At 40.2% G+C, this 18,856-nt stretch overlaps 1 protein-coding gene across 2 annotated transcripts in view; it reads right to left on the reverse strand.

Moving 5' to 3' along the window:
• The window catches only part of actl6a (actin-like 6A), a 33,946-nt gene that overhangs the window by 4,846 nt on the left and 10,244 nt on the right, over nt 1–18,856 (reverse strand). The window contains exons 4-14 of one of the 2 annotated variants that reach the window (XM_072474349.1): nt 16,745–16,845; nt 15,934–16,031; nt 14,706–14,800; nt 14,241–14,347; nt 12,440–12,514; nt 9,587–9,676; nt 8,490–8,551; nt 8,250–8,364; nt 6,455–6,535; nt 5,241–5,336; nt 3,248–3,334 (exon numbers count right to left, since the gene is read on the reverse strand). In XM_072474349.1, coding sequence (XP_072330450.1) covers nt 3,248–3,334; nt 5,241–5,336; nt 6,455–6,535; nt 8,250–8,364; nt 8,490–8,551; nt 9,587–9,676; nt 12,440–12,514; nt 14,241–14,347; nt 14,706–14,800; nt 15,934–16,031; nt 16,745–16,845 — 1,007 coding nt within the window. The remainder of the gene's footprint in view (nt 1–3,247; nt 3,335–5,240; nt 5,337–6,454; nt 6,536–8,249; nt 8,365–8,489; nt 8,552–9,586; nt 9,677–12,439; nt 12,515–14,240; nt 14,348–14,705; nt 14,801–15,933; nt 16,032–16,744; nt 16,846–18,856) is intronic. The other variant, XM_072474350.1, reaches the window with a different exon arrangement.

Here is an 18,856-nt window from a genome sequence, read left to right on the forward strand (position 1 = left end):
GGATCTGGTGGAATGTGGGTCGTATAAACCCATATCACTATTGAAAGTATTGACTAAGTTGTTGGCGGGGAGGGTGGAGGATTGTGTCCCAGGGGTGGTTGCAGAAGATCAAACAGGCTTTGTGAAGGGCAGGCAGCTCGCAATTAATGTAAGACGGCTGTTGAATGTGGTGATGAATTAGTCGAGAGCTCTGGTCCCGGAAGTGGTGGTGTCCATGGATCGGAGAAAGCATTTGATCGGGTGGAGTGGCGGTACTTGTTCGAAGTTTTGGGAAGGTTTGGGTTTGGGCTGAGATTTGTGGTATGGGTGTGGTTGGTGTATGGCGCCAAGAGCGAGGGGGAGGACAAATGATATGAGCTCATGAAGCTTTGACTTATACAGGGGTACGCGCTGTCGCCGCTGTTTTTTGCGCTGGCCATAGAGCCATTGGCGATGGCTCTCAGGGGGTTGGCAGAGTGGCAGGGGATAATGAGGGGACAGAGGGAGCTTCGGGTGTCGCTCCCTGCCAATGACCTCTTGCTGTCTGTTTCGGATCCGTTGGGAGAGTATGGGATGGATTATGGGCCTGCTGGGGAGGTTTGGAGGGTTCTCGGGATACAAGCTGAATGTAGGGAAAAGCGAGGTATTCCCGGTGAATGAGCTGGCACAGCGGGCTAATTTAGGGGGGATGCCATTTACAGTAGCGAGGGATAGGTTTAGGTACTTGGGGATTCAGGTAACGAGGGAATGGACTGGGCTCCATAAGTGGAACTTAACGAAGCTGGTGGAGGAGGCCAGGGAGGATCTTAAGAGGTGGGATACACTGCACTTAACGTTGGCGGGGAGGGTCCAAGTGGTGAAAGTGAATTTTCTGCCGAGGTTCTAGTTTATCTTTCAGGCTCTCCCGATCTTTATACCAAAGGCCTTTTTTCAGAAAGTGGACACAATCATCTCTGAATTTGTACGGGCGGAGAAGGTGCCGAGGGTGGGGAGGACCCTGCTACAGAGGCAGAGGCAGCAGGAGGGGTTGGCGCTGCCAAACTTGCTTCATTATTATTGGGCGGCGAATGTGGACAAGGTGCAGCGGTGGTGGGAAGGAGAAGGGGTAGAGTGGGTTAGGATGGAGGAGGAATTTTGTAAGGGGTCTAGTTTGAGGGCTATGGTGATGGCAGCATTGCCAATGGCTCAGAGTAGGTATTCAGGGAGCCTAGTGGTGCAGTCCACGGTGAAGATATGGAATCAGCTGAGGGGGCATTTTAGGGTGGAAGGGACGTTGGTGCTAACGCCGCTGTGCGAGAATCTTAGGTTTGAGCCAGGGGAGATGGATAGTGTATACAGGAGGTGGAGGGAAGTGGGGCTGGTCAAGGTGAGGGATTTGTATTTGGAGGAAGGATTCGCCAGTCTGGAGGAGCTAAGGGAGAGGGTAGAGCTGCCGAGGGGTAGTGAGTTCAGGTATCTACAGGTTAGGGACTTTTCACGAAAGGTCTGGAAGGGGTTCCTTAGATTGCCGGGATACACCATGCTGGAGCGACTATATATATATATATATATAAAATATATATAAGTGGCTGGGGAAGCAGGGAGGCGAGCGGGTAGTGAAGATCAAGTTGAAATGGGAACAGAGTTGGGAATGGAGATCAATTGGGGAGTATGGAGTGAGGCACTGCGAAGGGTAAACGGGACCTCCTCTTGTGCAAGGATGAGCCTGATACAGTTTAAGGTGGTGCACAGGGTGCATATGACTCGGGCGTGAATGAGTGGGTTCTTTCAGGGGGTAGCAGATGAGTGTGAGAGGTGTGGGCGGGGGCCAACGAATCATGCGTACATGTTTTGGGGTTGTGAAAAATTGGGAAGATTCTGGGCGGGAGTGTTCGGGGTCTTAGCCAGGATAGTGGAGGAGGGAGTGGACCCGGACCTTGGTGGCGATATTTAGGGTTTCAGAGAAGCCGGAGCTCATGGAGAGGAGGAAGGCCGATGTCTTGGCCTTCGCCTCTCTGATTGCATGGTGACGAATTTTGCTGGAGTGGCGGTCGGCATCGCCACCGGGGGTAGCAGCATGGTTGGGTGACCTGTATGACTTCCTGCGGTTAGAGAAGATAAAGTATAAGTTAAGGGGCTCAGCAGGGGAGTTTGAGAAAAGGTGGGGTTTGTTTGTGACTGTGTTTGGGGAGCTGTTCGTCGTAGGGGGGTGGGTGATGGTGAGAGGGTGAGGAGGGGGGGGGGTAAAAAAAAAGGAGAAAAATCTGTACAAACTGTCTCGTTGATTGTTGGGAAGAATGTTTCCCCGGGGTGTTTATTTGCTGTAACCTACTTTGATACAAGTTTGAATAAAATGCGTTTTAAAAAAAGAAAATTATGCCAAAGGGCTTGTAAAATCCAGCCCATGATTCCTGCTGCACATAAAGGATTTCGATATGCTGTGCTTCTTGAAATTGGGACTCCAACTTTCTACTTAATAACAAATACAGTCGTGGAGGAAAGATTGTGTTCAATAAAGGTAACAAAGAGACTTATGGGCCTGAACTGTCAGAGTGCCAATTCAATCCCAATTGCCTGAAGTCCTGTCTCACCCGACCTTCTAACTCAGGCCGGGTGAGATCTAGGTCGCGCAGTGCATCCTCAGGATCCAGCATCGAGTGAAGCTCCATCGAAGGAAAGGAAGCCAAACCCCATTTCTAATGGCACTAGCTGACATAAAGCAGGTAAGTTGAATGATCCAGTGAAGTTTAAAGGTTTACAGCAGGCTAGGGATAATTGTATATGCTTAGTTGGTAGGGGAAGGAAAGAAAATACAAATTGGGCGGGGAGGGGTGGGAGGAGGTGAGTATCAGGCCTGGTAGGTGGGTGGGAGAAAGAGGCCCCATGAGGAGTTCCTGGTGGGTGTGGGGCAATCCTGTGGGAAGGGGATGGTTGGTGTGGATCTGTGCAACAGTTACCCTGAATGTAGAGGAGGTTTTAATTGTTCTAACCTTTTCTGGGTAATTATTGGTGTAACCCAGTTGGAGCCATCCAAAGTTTGCGATTTAAATCACATTTTTCAAATGCTCCCAATGCATGGCAATTGCTGTGCAAAGCTTACTGGGAACTTCTCAAGGAGATTCCCGGTGCATTTCTGGTGCATCCCCTCCCCCAATACAATGTCCTAGCGCTCGCAGGTTATGGCCCGTTATTTATGTAGATTTAAAATAATATTGCACAAAAATTAAAAGACACCAAAATGACATCTGTAAAATACTTTAAAAAGTAAAAGCTAAAAATTACTACTCACCAAAGAAGCTAGAATAGAGCCACCAATCCAGGAGCTAAATCTCCGTTCCACTGTGGTGTTATTGGCCATTAACTTCAACCGCATGCTCTGAAAACAGTATTACCAATTTTGTTAGTGTATTTTTTGTACATATCTTGCTACTGAAGTTTAGGAGACCACATAGCTTGCTTTTGTTTTGGTCTGCAGGAGAAAAAAAGTGACCGAATGTCAAATTTTCAAAATCTGACTTGATGTGCAAGGGTATAAAATTACAAAATCATACCCTGGTGCTAGAATCAGATATCACTTGACTGCAAGAGGTTGTGCACCTTATAAAGAAAATATCCGATGCCGAGAGCCTGAGGGTCAATGTAGAATACTTAGTTGGAACTTAAATTATTGAAAAAGACTTTGCTCTCTCCAACTTGCAGCCCATCCCTCAACCATCCCTGCTCCCCACAGAGTGTCTGTAATTCTTCATTAACCCCAAGATGGGGGTGATGAGTATATTCATATGTATATTTTGAGAATGAGATCAATAGATTTTTGTCCACCTGTCAAGGGATATGGAGGTAGGGAGGGAAAGCAGAGAGGAAGATGATGATCCGTCATGATCTGACTGAATGGCTGACCTAGCTCGAGGGGCCATTTGGCTTATTTCTGTTCGTAATCCCTCTGAATTGGGTTAGAGTATACCAGGACTTCCAGTCACATGATGCAGAAACAGTAAGTGCTCATAAGTACACCTCAATTGACTTAAATGGTTCTCTTCAAAACCTTTTATCCTTCATCAAATTCAATTATTCTCGCTCAAAGGTTAATACACATTAAAAAATAAATGCATGTTATGCTTCTTAACAACTGTTTGGCCCAAAATATTAACCTTTCAGCCAGTGAATGACCAACTCCAACTTTTTCTACAATTCCTCTGTGGCATTATGAGCATAAACAATGTCGGGATTAGTAGATATGCTGGCCTTAACAATTAGGTCCAAACCTCAAGACAATTAGAAAAGCAAAATTAATGGCCCACATTTTGTGTAAAAATACCATATCAGTACTCACTATTAAAGTGTTAATCAGATAGCGACCGCAAGTGGGCAGATAAACATGGAAATTAGGAAGCTACTCCTCCCGAAGCTGCAGTATACTAATATCTTGCCAAGACTTGGAACATAATAAAACATGTGGAAGGATGTGAAGTAGTAATACTTTTGTGATGTATATGTAATAAACTCGCCAGACAAGTTAGGCTTGAGCATTCCAGTGTTAATTAATTTTTTGATGGTGTGGTTTAAGTCTTAGTTACTACCAATCTCTCTGCCACTGAAAATTGTCCCAAGTGTGGAGTTCATTCTTTCAGAATGAAACTATTGTTTGAATTTTTAAATAAATAAACTATTTTTTCTTAATCCCATCTTTCATTCCCTCTCTATTTTACTTTCTGTAGATGATTTGACATTGAATTTACTTTCCGATGTTACTTTCTGTAGATGATTTGACATTGAATTTACTTCCCGTAGATGATTTGATATTGAATTTACTTTCCTATTTTACTTTCTGTAGATGATTTGACATTGAATTTACTTTCTTGACAGGCTGCATCTTTCAGTAAAGAGTCTTCAATCTGATTGGTTATGATAAAGATTTGCTTGCCCTTTTCACACAATATCAAAGCTCCTGTCGAGGGTGCTGCTTTGAAATGGTTTTCTCATCACAGCAAGTTCCGGTACAAAAGCCCATAGAAAGTATGTGGGAAAGTGCAAGTGTAATGAATTGTCAGCATCTTCGTTCACTGCTAATCAAGTTCAGGCCAAATCTGCAAAATGGAATACTACTAGTTTGTGCCCCACAGTCCAGAATATCTCTCCTTAAGAGTTTCTTCAGCAAGCAAAGTATATGCCAGCAGACCAAAATAAAATATATGCTTGTTGACCAAAGTAAAAGTTATTCATTCATCAGATGATAAACTAATGGGTTTACTTCAGAGAAATTATATGTAACTGATACTCACAGGTGGGGTTTTTTGGGAAAGCTCCCTGTTCAAACGGTCTGTAAAACTCTGTATCAATGTGTTTCCACCTGCTGCAATCACACTGCCATATAAACCCTGAGAAAAATACCCAAAACAGCAGTTAATAACAGCCATTAGCTAGAGATAGATTCAGCATTGTTGGTTGCCAAAGAGTTCTACCACCGTTTCCTTTAGAATAGTTTCCCAATTTCACCCGTGAAAAGTCTGGATCTTAAGTTTTGATCCAAATTTCCTAGTCCTCTTAACCAGTGGAAATAGTTTATTTATCCATGCCATCCGTTTCTTGAAAACCTCTACATTCCAGGGAATACCATCCTAGTTTCTGTGATCTCTTCTATTGCTTTAACCTTTCAGGTATCATGCTGGTAAATTCCTCCTCTCCTCTCTCTTTTCCCTTCTCTTCTTTTCCCTTCTCTTTCTTTCTCTCTCCCCCCCCCCCCCCCCCCCCCCCCCGGTCCTCCAGATATAAAGGCCAACATTCCATTTGTCTCTCTGGATTGTTTTGTGTACCTATTCACGACACATTAAATGATCTCCGTACCTGGATTCCCCCAGTCTCTTTGAACCTCTGCTATTTCTAGTTTTCACCTTTTAATTGAAAGAGCTATTCACTTGTATTGTCATTGTTTTAATAGTGAATTTTTTTCTTTATTCTTTCATGGGATATGGACATCACTGGCAAGGCCAACATTTGTTTTCCATTGCTAACTTTCCTTGAACTGAGTGGTTTGCGAGGCCATTTCAGAGGGCAGTTGACAGACAATCACGTTACTAAGGGTCTGGCGTCGCATGTAGGCCAGCTAAGGTTGGCAGATTTCCTTCCCTAAAGGACATTGAGTAACATAAATGTTAAAAGATTTTATTGTTGAGAGCCTTGAATTTGATTAATCAAATTGAATTGATCTCCAATAACTGTGTTAGTTCTGATAACTATAATTGATGTTAAATGTAAGTCAGCATCTCTTATGATAAATATAAGTAAGCATCTCTGAAGGTCAGTGATCAGAGAGACATGTTTAGGTTTGGTTGAAAACTTAAAGTCTTCCTTTTACTTTAAAGTGGAGATAGACTTCCTGTCTGTTTCCGGGCGGTGTCTGTTACACATTCCCAGCTTTTGGATTTTAAATTCCCTTATAAAGCAATTGCATTTAGATAGGTTTTTGCTGTATTGTCACCGCAGGTACAACACTCACCGGTCTAATATCAATGTCACACATTCCAACACTCGTGGTCACCACATGGCTGACACCCAGCATTGTGTTTCCAGATAAACCCTGAATGTACAGAAATAATTCTGAGTACTGAGGTGAATAAAAACAGCTGTTCATAATTCAGCTGGACAGTTACAAACAATGATGCATTTTACATGATCCAAAAAAAGTATTTGGTTGAAACCCAGTTATTTTTTGTAGTTCAACAAATAAGGAGAGAAATTAAAATAAGAGATAGCACAAAACTAGCAATGAACTCCACCAATAGTTCAAAATGTCATTCAACACATTATCAATGCACCTAGACATTCTGGGAGTAACTTTAACCTAACTAGTTCAATAAAAGTGTTGGGGGGGTTAAATGGATGGCCTGATCTGATCATTTTCTCAATAGGCCGATTAGGTTAAAATTACTCCAACAGATTATCAACCAGAATAAAGCAAATGTTGTCCAATAAACATACAAGTGAATTTTCTTTAAACAAAGTTACCAACAGCAATTGGGACCAGGAAACCTTGAAAATTCTTTATCTAGTCCTGGGGTAGGGACAATGTGGTAACTGTTACGAATGTTGGACTTGGACTTTATTTATAAGACAGTAGTTTTAAACTGCCTCCTTTAATTCAAGGTAAAGCGGAGTAGTTTGGCAAGGGGGACATGTGGCCTCATACCAAATCTGGTGAAGACAAATTTTACATAACCTGCTTTGTTAGAAGCAGAAACCCAAATCAAACATAAAGAACGCAAAAGGAGGCAGTTGGCCTTGCTGTTTACAAACTCAGGCTCTCTCAGATTGAGGAAGACGGCACTCAACAGCTGCCACTATTCCAAGCAGGAAAAAAATGATTTTTCTTGGGTCAACCACCAAGCAGAGTGCTGGAGGGCAGATCACCTATTCGAAGGAACAAAGCTTGTGGAGAGAAGACTAAGAAGTTGCCAGAGGGTGCTTTGCTATTAGAAGTACATTCAATTATGCTCAAAAGATTCAAGTGAAGAGTACTTTTGTTTAAAAAAGAGACTAGAAGATTCACTCGTGAGGTAGAGAAGAGGTCCTGCTAAAGCAAGAAGGAACTTGAGACCTTGAGCTCAAGACTATATTTCTACTGAAAGTTCAATGTAATGTTTAAATATGCCATGGGGTTTTTGTTTATACTAAGACATTAACAGGAAATATCTTTTCTGTAGTAATCAGTTGCCTACCAAGTAATATTTAGTCAATGTGGATTTTAGATTGTTTAACTGCAGTAAAATTGTTAAAACGCAAAATCCTGTCATCCGATTCCTTTATCATTCACTGGGAAATTCGTATCTCAAAGAGTTATCGGTCTCTACGGTGATTGTAATATAACGCAGTGTAGACCAGGGATTTACCATGGTGTATAATTCAGTTCCACACCAACAGCACATTTAAAATCAATAGGAGTTGTTATATTGGAGGTTTTGTTTTCAATTAATAATTATTGGCAAAAATCAGCTCCTAACCCTCCTGACCAGCTTTGACAAATTGGCATTCAGACTCAAAACGTTAAGCTCCCTTCTCTCCACAGATGCTGTCAGACCTGCTGAGATAGTCCAGTACTTTCTGTTTATGTTCCTGACCCACAACTGATTTTAAAAAGTCTAATACTACAACAAATCCAATCCAATATGCCAATAGGTGGCTTGTCTATTAAATTGTTCATTTCTATTAATTATTTTGGTTGGGTGTGATTACATAAAATCCACTATGAAGCTCTTTACAAATGTTTCCTCCCACCATCCACTTCAGTCCATTACCTTGACATTGGAAGGATCAAACAAGCCTTCTGGAATTCTCAGTCGCTCAGCCCCAAAATCACAGTTATAGCCATTAGGAAATTCATAATGAACGCTGGGCATCTGTGCTGCCACTCTACAGATATAGAGAGAGAAAAAAAGAGAGTGCTATACTTTCAATGACTACAAAAAAATGCCCACCCTATATCATACTTAATTCATAAGGAAATTAATGTAAATGTTAAGATTTCGGACACTTACTGTTCATCATATGAAGAATCAGACACCTGGAGTACTGAAGCTTGGAAATCCTGAATCACTTCCTGCAAATTTATAGGTCCCATAAATCAATATGTAATAACGATCACTTAATTCCTATAACACTTTACAATCACACATTTAGTGTCATGATAAAACTTAATTAATCTTACTTATCTGATTCCATTACTTAATTGTCGATGATACAATTGGCCACTGACCTCTGATCCCCCAGCTCATCTCCAAGATTGGAGAATAATGCAACCTCAGCTCCATCTTTATTGGAGCAGCCAAAAATTGAGCATCTGGCCCATTGCAGACTGCTTCCTCCATTATCACGGCTGCCCAAACCTGCTAAATTGTATATTGCCACAATGCAACTTGCAGATGCCACAGCAAAATCCCAATCCCACCCCCAAAAGCCTTAAATGCAGCTCTCGAAGAATGTATTGAAAGGGTTTTCCCAGCAGCGATTTGGGGAAAAATTTGCATTAACGAAATATTGTCACATTCAGCTTCCACATATAACAGGCATTGTGAATCAACTCTTACAAAAGTAAGATGCTTAAACTGTTTATGGGAGTGATCAGCACCATTGCACCCAAGGTACTGATAGTAAACCTAAATTTGTAACAAGCTCTCCAGATCATTGCTAGAAAAACGTTTAAGAAATATCACCTCTCTCCCCACCACCAGAACCAAACCCAGCTCCACACACCCCTGCCAAGCACCTAAGGATCTCCCACCACTAATGACTTCCACTGAAGAAAATCCCTTCTCTTATTAATGATGATCCAGAACCCGTTTCCATTTCCAGTGCTGCCACAGCCTGCATCCCAGTTATTCCAAATGCTCAACTATTCTTCTTGCATCCCTGACACCAACTTCCAAATCCCAGAATCATATTCAATATTATCAATCCACAAGATCCCTCACCTTTTGACTATTGCTACTGTTTATCAATCTAACTCTGACCTACCATCTTTCTTTGTATTCTGGACAGTCAAGCTTAAAATCATTACCTCCTTAAAATAAACCTAAAGCAATTACTAAAAATGTTGCTTATTTTCTACATCTCATCAATAAACTAAATTACTTACATTACACATGTAGTTGTGCCAGGACCGTGTGACCGGAGGTAGTTTCTCTTTCTTCTTCCAATTAGGTGCAGATCCCTCACGCACTGATTCCTGAGAGAACACAGTAGGAATGAAACATTACTCATTTTTTATTTTTCACTAGTTTTATTTTTAGAGGCAGCAGGATAAAAACATGAGCAAACATGATACACCAAAAGCTCTAGAAAATTCACTGTCGCGGGTGACCAATGAAAGAAACGTTGCCTGTGCACGATAGAGAATCTGTGAGGAGCTGCTCCTTCAATCACAAATCTGCCTTCCAATCTTGCTGCTCCTCCAGAGGCCAAATGGGTGATTGGAGAATTATTGAGGGCGGGAGGCTGGCAGCATACCATTTATCAGGTAGGAATTTGTATTATCTAAATAGTACTCTGTTTTGTGAAGCAGTGAATGAAGGTTCTGATGTTTCAAAAGGGGATTAGATTTTATAAATGCATGCTTCTGGTATTGGGCTTCTTGGGCTGGTAATGCCCATTGGAGTGGAGGTTGCCCAATCTTTGGAACTTCGTGTTTGGGCAGAAAATCCTGTAGGTCCTAAATGTTACCCTTTCAATATTTTATTTTCTGCCATCTTACATTAATCTAGTGTACAGAAAAATATAACTTCCACGATATGATGAAGGTGTGGGTTTTGTATGTTCTCCAATGTGCTTATGTATAGGAGTCCTTTCTTTAAAGTACTTAGATATGAACCATATTTAATTTGAAGAATTACACCACATGGATGATTAATTTACCTTACCTCATCATGAATTCAGTAGCATATACCATATATAACAAGTACAGGCCAATGAGCCAAATAATTAAATTCTATGTCGTACGTTTCCATAGTTTCTGAGAACTCTTGAAGGCAGGAGGAGAACTCATTTTACATGTGCCAAGTAAAACAAATCACCAAACTACATGTTGATTTTGAGTAGATGATCAAGTGAGTAATAGGTACTGTGTATTGCTGTTATGGACAATGACAATCCGTGTACATTAGTGGAATGTCAGTTTTGTTTCAAAAGAACATACATAGCCAGTAGATTAAAAACCCTTTCAAACCCAAGGCAATGTCCTTTATGTAAAACTTGTACTCAGAATTCTGAGGTGTAAACTAAAAGAAATAAAGTGTCACAAGAAGTAAAGAACAACCAAGGAAGCAAAGGAAAGTGCAATGATTGCCCATGAACCATACAACAGACTAGAAGATGGAAGCCTTTTTACAGCTTTTAAACCCTTATTCTGAGAATAATTAAAAGTCTCTAAGATGTTGCAATTGTGTCACATTGTGGTTGGATTGTGGGATTAGCTAAATGTCGATAAGCAGCCACAGGGAAAGCCCTTGATAAGCCTTTAAAAGCCAGACAAAGACTTCCACGTATTCTAGTCAGTGGTATCTTCAGGTCACAGTGCAGTTTCATGGGCAATCATTGTGAATAATGAAATTACCATCTTGGTAGATCACAACAGATCAATAAACTAATTAACAAGTCCTCGATTAGTTCAGATTACATTTTAAAAAGAAAATCTCAATTGCAAGGATCTAACCTAGAGCAACTAAATTAATGGAAAAGGCCAGTTCTTGGTAAAAGTGGCAGAAGCAACTTGGACCAGGTAACAAGGCGAGATATCATTGTCGTCAGCTAAATCGTACTGAGCCACTTCCCACAGAATAGACTAAATCAGAAGAATGCTACGAAAATAAACTTAGGCTTAGACAAATACTTCTATTTCTTTGCTTTCCAAAAACGGGAGTGCATGATCTCATGTTCAAAAGACGTCTCATATTAAAGTTGCAGAAGAAGCTCCCCAAGAGGTAGCAAATAGTAAAACAATTGGAAACTTCATCAGTGGAGCTGACTAATTCACCCATTTAAGATATAGATGAGGAGAAATTTCGTCTCTGAGGGCGGGGGGGGGGGGGAAAGAGTAAATCTGTGGGATTATTTACTGCAGAGGGCGGTAGTGGTTGGGTCGTTAACTATGTTCAAGCCTGAGAGACAGATTTTTAATCAGTAAGGGTTACAAGGAGATTGTAGGAAAGTGGAGTTGAGGATTATTATGTATCAGTTGTGATCTCATTGAATGGCAGAGCAGGCTCGATGGACCGAATGACCTACTTCTGCTCCTACACCTTATGGTCTTACAAGCCACATTAGGTGGTTATAGGTAACTGGGAGCACTGAAAACCGCCAATATTGAATGCTGACCACATTGCTGAGAAACTGAGCTGAAAAGGCAGACCCAAGTCTTGTATTTTCCTGATCATTTTAATCTACAAGATAAATCCAACAAGTATAGTTAGCTACGGTTTTAATATTCCACAGGAAGATAAAATTAGCACAAGGCTAAATCGCTGGCTTTGAAAGCAGACCAAGGCAGGCCAGCAGCACGGTTCAATTCCCGTAACAGCCTCCCCGAACAGGCGCCGGAATGTGGCGACTAGGGGCTTTTCACAGTAACTTCATTGAAGCCTACTTGTGACAATAAGCGATTTTCATTTCAGTTTTTAAGATAACAGGTAATGCTACCATTGATCTAAGAAGGAAAGTTGTTACTTGAGCCAAGAGGAAGAATATAGCATAGAAAAATGATGGGAGATATCATTCCAGCCATCTCGTCCAAATGTGTGCATCCCAAAGCAGCCAAAACTAAGTGCCAGCAGCAGACCCCATAAGAATGGAGAAGTTATACAACCTTTGAAGGCACTGGTTCTGCTAAAAGCACAAAATACCTTAAGCGAGGCTATGCTTTTTTATTAATTACTGGATTTATCTTTTTTTTCACTCCACGAATGCCTTCCTAACAGCAGGTTTTTCATTTACAGACCTTATTGGCTTTAAAACCTGTACAAGAAATGTTGCATCTCAAAGGGCTTTGCAGCAGCCTTTTGGTAGTGTTGACCTGAGGATTATAGAAAATGAAGTTATCAGCTACCACTGAACTTGGTGATTGGTGTTACTTGCCTCACATCCAGCCTATGACTTGCACGGACATGTTTGGCACATACCAGATGTTACACATTCAACTAGAAGCTGGAGTAGACCACTTTGCCCCTCAAGACTGTTCCACCATTCAATGAGATCATGGTTGACTTGTAATACAAATCCATATACCTGTCTTTGCCCCCTATCCCTTAAAATCTTTAGCAAACCAATAGTTACCAATCTCAGTTTTAATATTAATAATGCCGAAAAAGTCCCAAACTTCTATGTCTCTTTGTGAAGGAAAGGCCTGACTAATTTTTTGGCTAGTCATCTAATCCTAGACTCTCAATGAGGGTAGATTGGGAATAACAATCTGTCCCCCCGAATATTTTGATCAAGTTGTCCACATTCTTCTAAATTTCTGGAATACAATCCAAGTTTATGTAATCTCTCCTCTTAGCTTAATCTTTGGTAGTCCAGGAATCATTCCAGTAAATCTATGTTGCACTTCCACTGAGGCCAATACATGCTTCCGATGGTACGGTTACCAGGGTGTTCACATTGCTAAAGATGTAGTTTTAATCCGGCTTTGAAGAGCTGAAACATGATTTCTACCCCCCATCTTCTAGATATTAAAAGAAGTTTTGATCATTTTCTGCTCTTGTTTATGACATTTTAATGACCTGTATACCCAGATCACCAAGTTTCCTTGGATATCTAGTAGCTTTTCACCATTTAGTACCCTGCTAAATAAGTCGAAGGTTTTCCTACATTGAAATCCATTTGCCAGTTTTGACCATTCACTTAATAGGTCTATCTCTGTAATTTTTGCTTCCAACTACATTGCTTACAATACTGCTGATCTTTGTGTCATTGGCAAATTTGGATACGTGGCTTTCTAACCCATTATTTAAATTGTAAATAAATAAAACATCAGTGATTAATTAAGGCCCCAACAGGCATTTGCAAGACATCTTGCCATTTAGAGTACCTGCTCACTATCCATACTCTCTGTTGATATCTCTTTTTGCTCAGCCATTTCCTAACCAGATTAATAATCTTCATTTTGTTTTTAAAAAAGGTAACCATTGAGCTGGAGTCTGAAACTTTTAGTTTCCAAGTGCCCTCTAATGGTCACTATCCATTCATGAGGACTAAGGTATAGACCATATTAATAACAACAAATCATAAACTTGCTTCAGATCCATGACTAAACATAAGCAATACCACAGGAGATCAGCAATTATTAAACAAAAACATTCCATATTGATTATATGCTGTTATTACAAACATCCACGAATCTCACCTGTTTCCGAAGGTTTCATGCAATGTTTTTTTAATATCCATGGTCACAGTTACTAACATTCACCTGCTGCTAAAATAGTTGCTTTGGGCTCAGAAATCACATCAGCTAGCTTTGAATCTAGTGAGAAGTATTAAACTCAGGTGCATGTACTAGCTGTGGAAGGCAGCAGAAACTTGGCCAACAATGCAATTCCCAGTAAGGATGTTTGTGCTAAATGTAATTTTAAATGGATGCACAAGATTTTCACAAACAGGAAAGTGAAGCACATGTATTTCCAGAAAATACAATGGATAATCTTTTCAAACATTTGTGTGTTCCAACTACAACTCTATTGGCTATTGTTTCATCAATTGTTCTTCATCCATTTATGGAATCATAATATTTGTTTTTCCCTCACCTTTGAAGCAATCATGTATGGTGGAATTATTTCCACATTCAGTTCCTGAAACAGCTCCCTGCATTGCATGGAAATGAAGTCTCCTGCAAGTGGTGACTTAACAATGCCTGAAGTGTCAAAAAAAGAAAATATTGTCATTATACTGCACAGTTGTAAATCAGCATTTGGTTTCTGAAGGATGGTACTCACATTAAAAATGAACATGCATCTAAAGAAGTATGTGCTTTAAGGATTCTGAAAAAGTAGAAAGGGGAACAGAAACAAACTCAGGCACATGAACTGATGTGACAACTCAGGAGAACGCACAAGAGAACATGAGAAGGGAAAAGAGCACAAGCACTGGAGTTGGAGAATTTTTAAAAAGTTATTGACAAATCTGTTACCTGTTGTAAAGTCTCTACCATTAAGTGCATTAACAATAATTTAATTGCACAATTCAACATCAAGATCTACATTTATTCTTACTTTGCTGAAGAACATAGCCATCATGGACTGGAATAGCTGTGGTGTGTGTGGCTCCACTATCTAACACCAAGCCTGTAGAGCGGCCATTTGCAAATCTGACATAAAAAGTGAAGGAAAAGCGAGCCAATGTCTAAAGTGGAGCCATTCCACAATGCAAATTTAAACCAGCTTGCATTTTCATTAAAATTGGTGCTGTACGTCCACATGAGTACCAAGTAGGCATGCTGCTTTCTCAGTGATTAACTACACCAAAGGGTGTGTTACTGAACCGTTCAGACCCAAGAAGCCCCATGTTTGATCAATGATCAAGTGTAAATCAAGCAGTCTCAATTAAAGCAGGAGTGAAGTTCCACAACTGGTTTGGGTTTCCTGAGTTTGGCATGAGGGTAGGAGGCAGAGAACATCCACCATTGACCAGGTTCAACTGTAATATGCCACAACTCTTCAATCATCAAATTGTTTACGCAATGAAATATAAGCATTTGAATGAGACACCAGGTGAGTTAATTCTAAGAAATGATACACCAACAGAACAAGATGCGCGGACAGAAAGTGTGCTGAGCGATGTTTACTTTAATTTCAGGATAATATATTTGTTTAACTGATCCATTAGTTTGAAAAGATATTAAACAGGAAACAAAACCTATTATATATAAAAATACATTCCCCTATTCTTTGCAAGTTTTTAAGTTTGGGAAATTTGTATTTCCAAGATGGTAGGGTGATACAGCTTTTGCTTCAGCTGTATTCAATAAGATTAATGTGGTTGCGCCACTAATTGGCAGAGCAAAGAAAGGGACCAATTAATTAAGCATTAAACTGCATAGAGCAAAAGGTCACAAGGTAGAGTCCTTACAATACAAGGAATATGATTTTAATCCTGTTTGAGTAACACTACAGTCCCAAATTAAAGAAAAATCTAATTTCATACAGGAATGGAGATACAAAGACATACTAAAGAAAAATGTGGTAATGTGACCCTCACAAACAGTCAATGATCAACTCCTGAATTTCTGTTGTAAAGACTGGCTTTCTTTCAATGATCATTTAAAGGAAAAGCAAAATTGGGATGTCTGACAGGGTTATGTACATTAATACATCATTATAATTAGTTTATGTTTAATTATTGTTTCCTCCCCCCCGCTCCTGCTTGGAATTCCGCGACTTAGAAAACCATCAACTTCAATACCACATATATAGTTGAAAAATTGATTCAATAAAAGGATACGCTGTGAGCACTGCTGTTTTACATAGAAAAAAGGCTGGGATATTATAATGTTCAAACATCAGCTCAGTAAGCCTCTCCCTCTTTGCCCGTGTATTCCACTGCGAATACAAGAAAAAAAAGGGTTAAATATAGGTTGGTTAAAGCATGGACATCACAAACATGATTACTGCACAGGTAACATAGATAACAAAGAAATACAAGATTTTACAAAATAATCATTTGCCCAAAACAATGTAAATTTACAGATTTGCAGTGAATTTACAGTAAAGTAAACAATAAAAATCTGAAACTGTGTGGATAAAGTTAAGTTTTGAAATAAAGGTTTCCCCCACTAGTTGGCATCCAGCTAGAGGATACATTCTAAGAAATATCAGTCCCAAAAATTTGAAGGCTGCTGATGTTTTTAAGGAACAGCAACAGTGGATTTTCTCTGCCAGTTAACAAGTTTCCCAATCTCTCAGGGTCATCTGCAACCAGGAACTCAACCTCAGCCAAAGCTACCTGAGCCAATTTGCTCATATGTACACAAAACCATGACAGAATGAGTAATCCATCAATTGTTTTTCCTCCAAGTGTAAACTTTGCCTTAGTCTTGTAAACTTGCATGTTAAGACACTTAAATTGTGTGCAACATTGAACACATGAACCTTCATCCTACCACAGCATATTACCATACCAAACTACAAGATTACACTGCCAAAGTGCTTTTTTTTTTTTAAACCCAAACATTAATTTATTTCAACTGTTCAAAATTATACTTTGCAATTCAAAAGAAATACAAAAGTATTTCATACGGTAATCAAATACTCACAGGAGCCTCCGACATCAAAACAGGATGCAGACCAGCTTCAGACTTTATGTGATTCTTATACGTATGATCTAGAATTGCTTGAAAACTGTCCCAATCTTCAACTGCAAATAAAAAACAACATTCAGAAACTTTACACATTGAATTATCACTTGTCTAATCATTTACCTTCAATCAATTTTGTAGTTATCACCCAAAACTGTTATTTATGAAGTACATAGTGTAATCTGTTTTATAAATCTAATGTTTTACAATTAAATATTGCCATAGGATCTCTTTTGTGTCCACCTGAGAGGGAAGACACGGCCTCAGCTTAATGCCTCATTTGAAAGATGGCAACTTCCAACAGTACTCCCTCAGTACTGCATAGAGTGTCAGCCTAGATTTTGTGCCCAAGTATCTAGCACAGGGCTTGAACTCCCATCTTGTGACGCAAACAAAAGTTTTACCAACTGAGCTACATTGGGAGGAGCAAATAACAAGAAAGGAGAGTGGAAGGGGGAAAAGTAGACCAGTTGGTTAATAGTTAGCTTGGAAATAATCTAGAAAAGAATGAGACAATGAAAGAAAACAGAGCATGTGCTCAGCTGGTCAGGCAGCATCTGTGGTCAGAGAAGCAGAGTTAATGTTTCAGGTTGATGACCTTTCATCAGAATTGGGTTTTAAGCAACTGGAAGGGGGTTGGAAAGAGAGAGAGAAAGAGAGAGAGAGAGAGAGAGAGAGAAAAGGGAAGGCCTGTGAATGGGAAGAAAGCTTACAACGAACAGCTGCCATCCAAGAGCAGAAAAGAGAAATAGAAAAGAAAAGCCAAAGTCAGCAAAAAGAGAAAGGAAACCCAAAAAAACAGGGACAGAGGTTGCAATATAAAATTGTTGGACACAATTCACCTTGAGCAGCAATTTAAAAAAACAATTACAGTCAGGTTGATGAACTGGATATTATATGAAAGGATTCATGCACTGTGATCAAGCCGAAAGAAGCAGAGTTGAGGTAGGATTACAACTAAATACCAACATGATTTGGAAGTTACAGTTAGCACATATTAGTCACAGCAGACTTCTTGCTGCTGACGGGACTTAGCAACAGGATTGTTAAGAACCATCAACTCAAAAGGTGCATGGGAAGTTGGTGATTGTTGGACAAAGGGCGAAGATAAAAGTAATGGGTGGAAGTCGTCAGCATAACATGTACAACAGGCAGAATGATTTTTTTTGCCATAGGAATATGCTTCACATGAAAGCCTTTGCTAAAACATTTGCTCATTGGAAAATAAATTATTAAACTAGTGTTTGATCGGACAATTGCCGCATCAAAACCTTGATACTGAGAAACTCTCTGCAGAATGTCACTTTCCATGACATTGTTTATTCGATAGACTATACAATTTTCTTTCATGGGATGTGGGCATCACTGGCAAGGCCACATTTGTTACCCTTCCCTAATTGCCCTTGAACTGAGGCGCTTGATTGGCCATTTCAGAGGGCAGTTTACAGTCAACCACATTGCTGTGGATCTGGAGTCATATATAGGTCAGATTTCCATCCCTAAAGGACATGAGTCAACCAGAAGGGTTTTTAGTCACTGCTACCGAGTGTAGCTTTTCCAGATTTATTAAGTAATTTTAAATTCCACCACTGCTTGTGTTAGGATTTATAATAATTTTATTAGTGTCACAAGTAGGCTTACATTAACACTGCAATGAAGTTACTGTGAAAATCCCCTAGTCACCACACTCCGGCGCCTGTTCAGGTACACAGAGGGAGAATTTAGAATGTCCAATTCACCTAACAAGCGTGTCTTTCGGGACTTGTGGAAGGAGACTGGAGCACCCGGAGGAAACCCGCGCAGACACAGGGAGAACGTACAGACTCTGGAGACAATGACGCAAGCCAGGAATCGAACCCGGGTCCCTGGCACTGTGAAGCAACAGTGCTAACCACTGTGCTGCCATGCTGAACCCTTGTCCCCAGAGCATTAGCCTGGGCCTCTGGATTACTAGAACAATGGCATTACCACTATACCACCATCGCCCCAAATGCAAAGCATTAATCTATTTCAGAATTTACAAAACAGTCCATTTGAGTTTTATTGGGTTTTACTTAGCACTTCTGCTCA

Source organism: Scyliorhinus torazame, chromosome 14, assembly GCF_047496885.1.
Source record: "Scyliorhinus torazame isolate Kashiwa2021f chromosome 14, sScyTor2.1, whole genome shotgun sequence".
Taxonomy (NCBI): domain Eukaryota; kingdom Metazoa; phylum Chordata; class Chondrichthyes; order Carcharhiniformes; family Scyliorhinidae; genus Scyliorhinus; species Scyliorhinus torazame.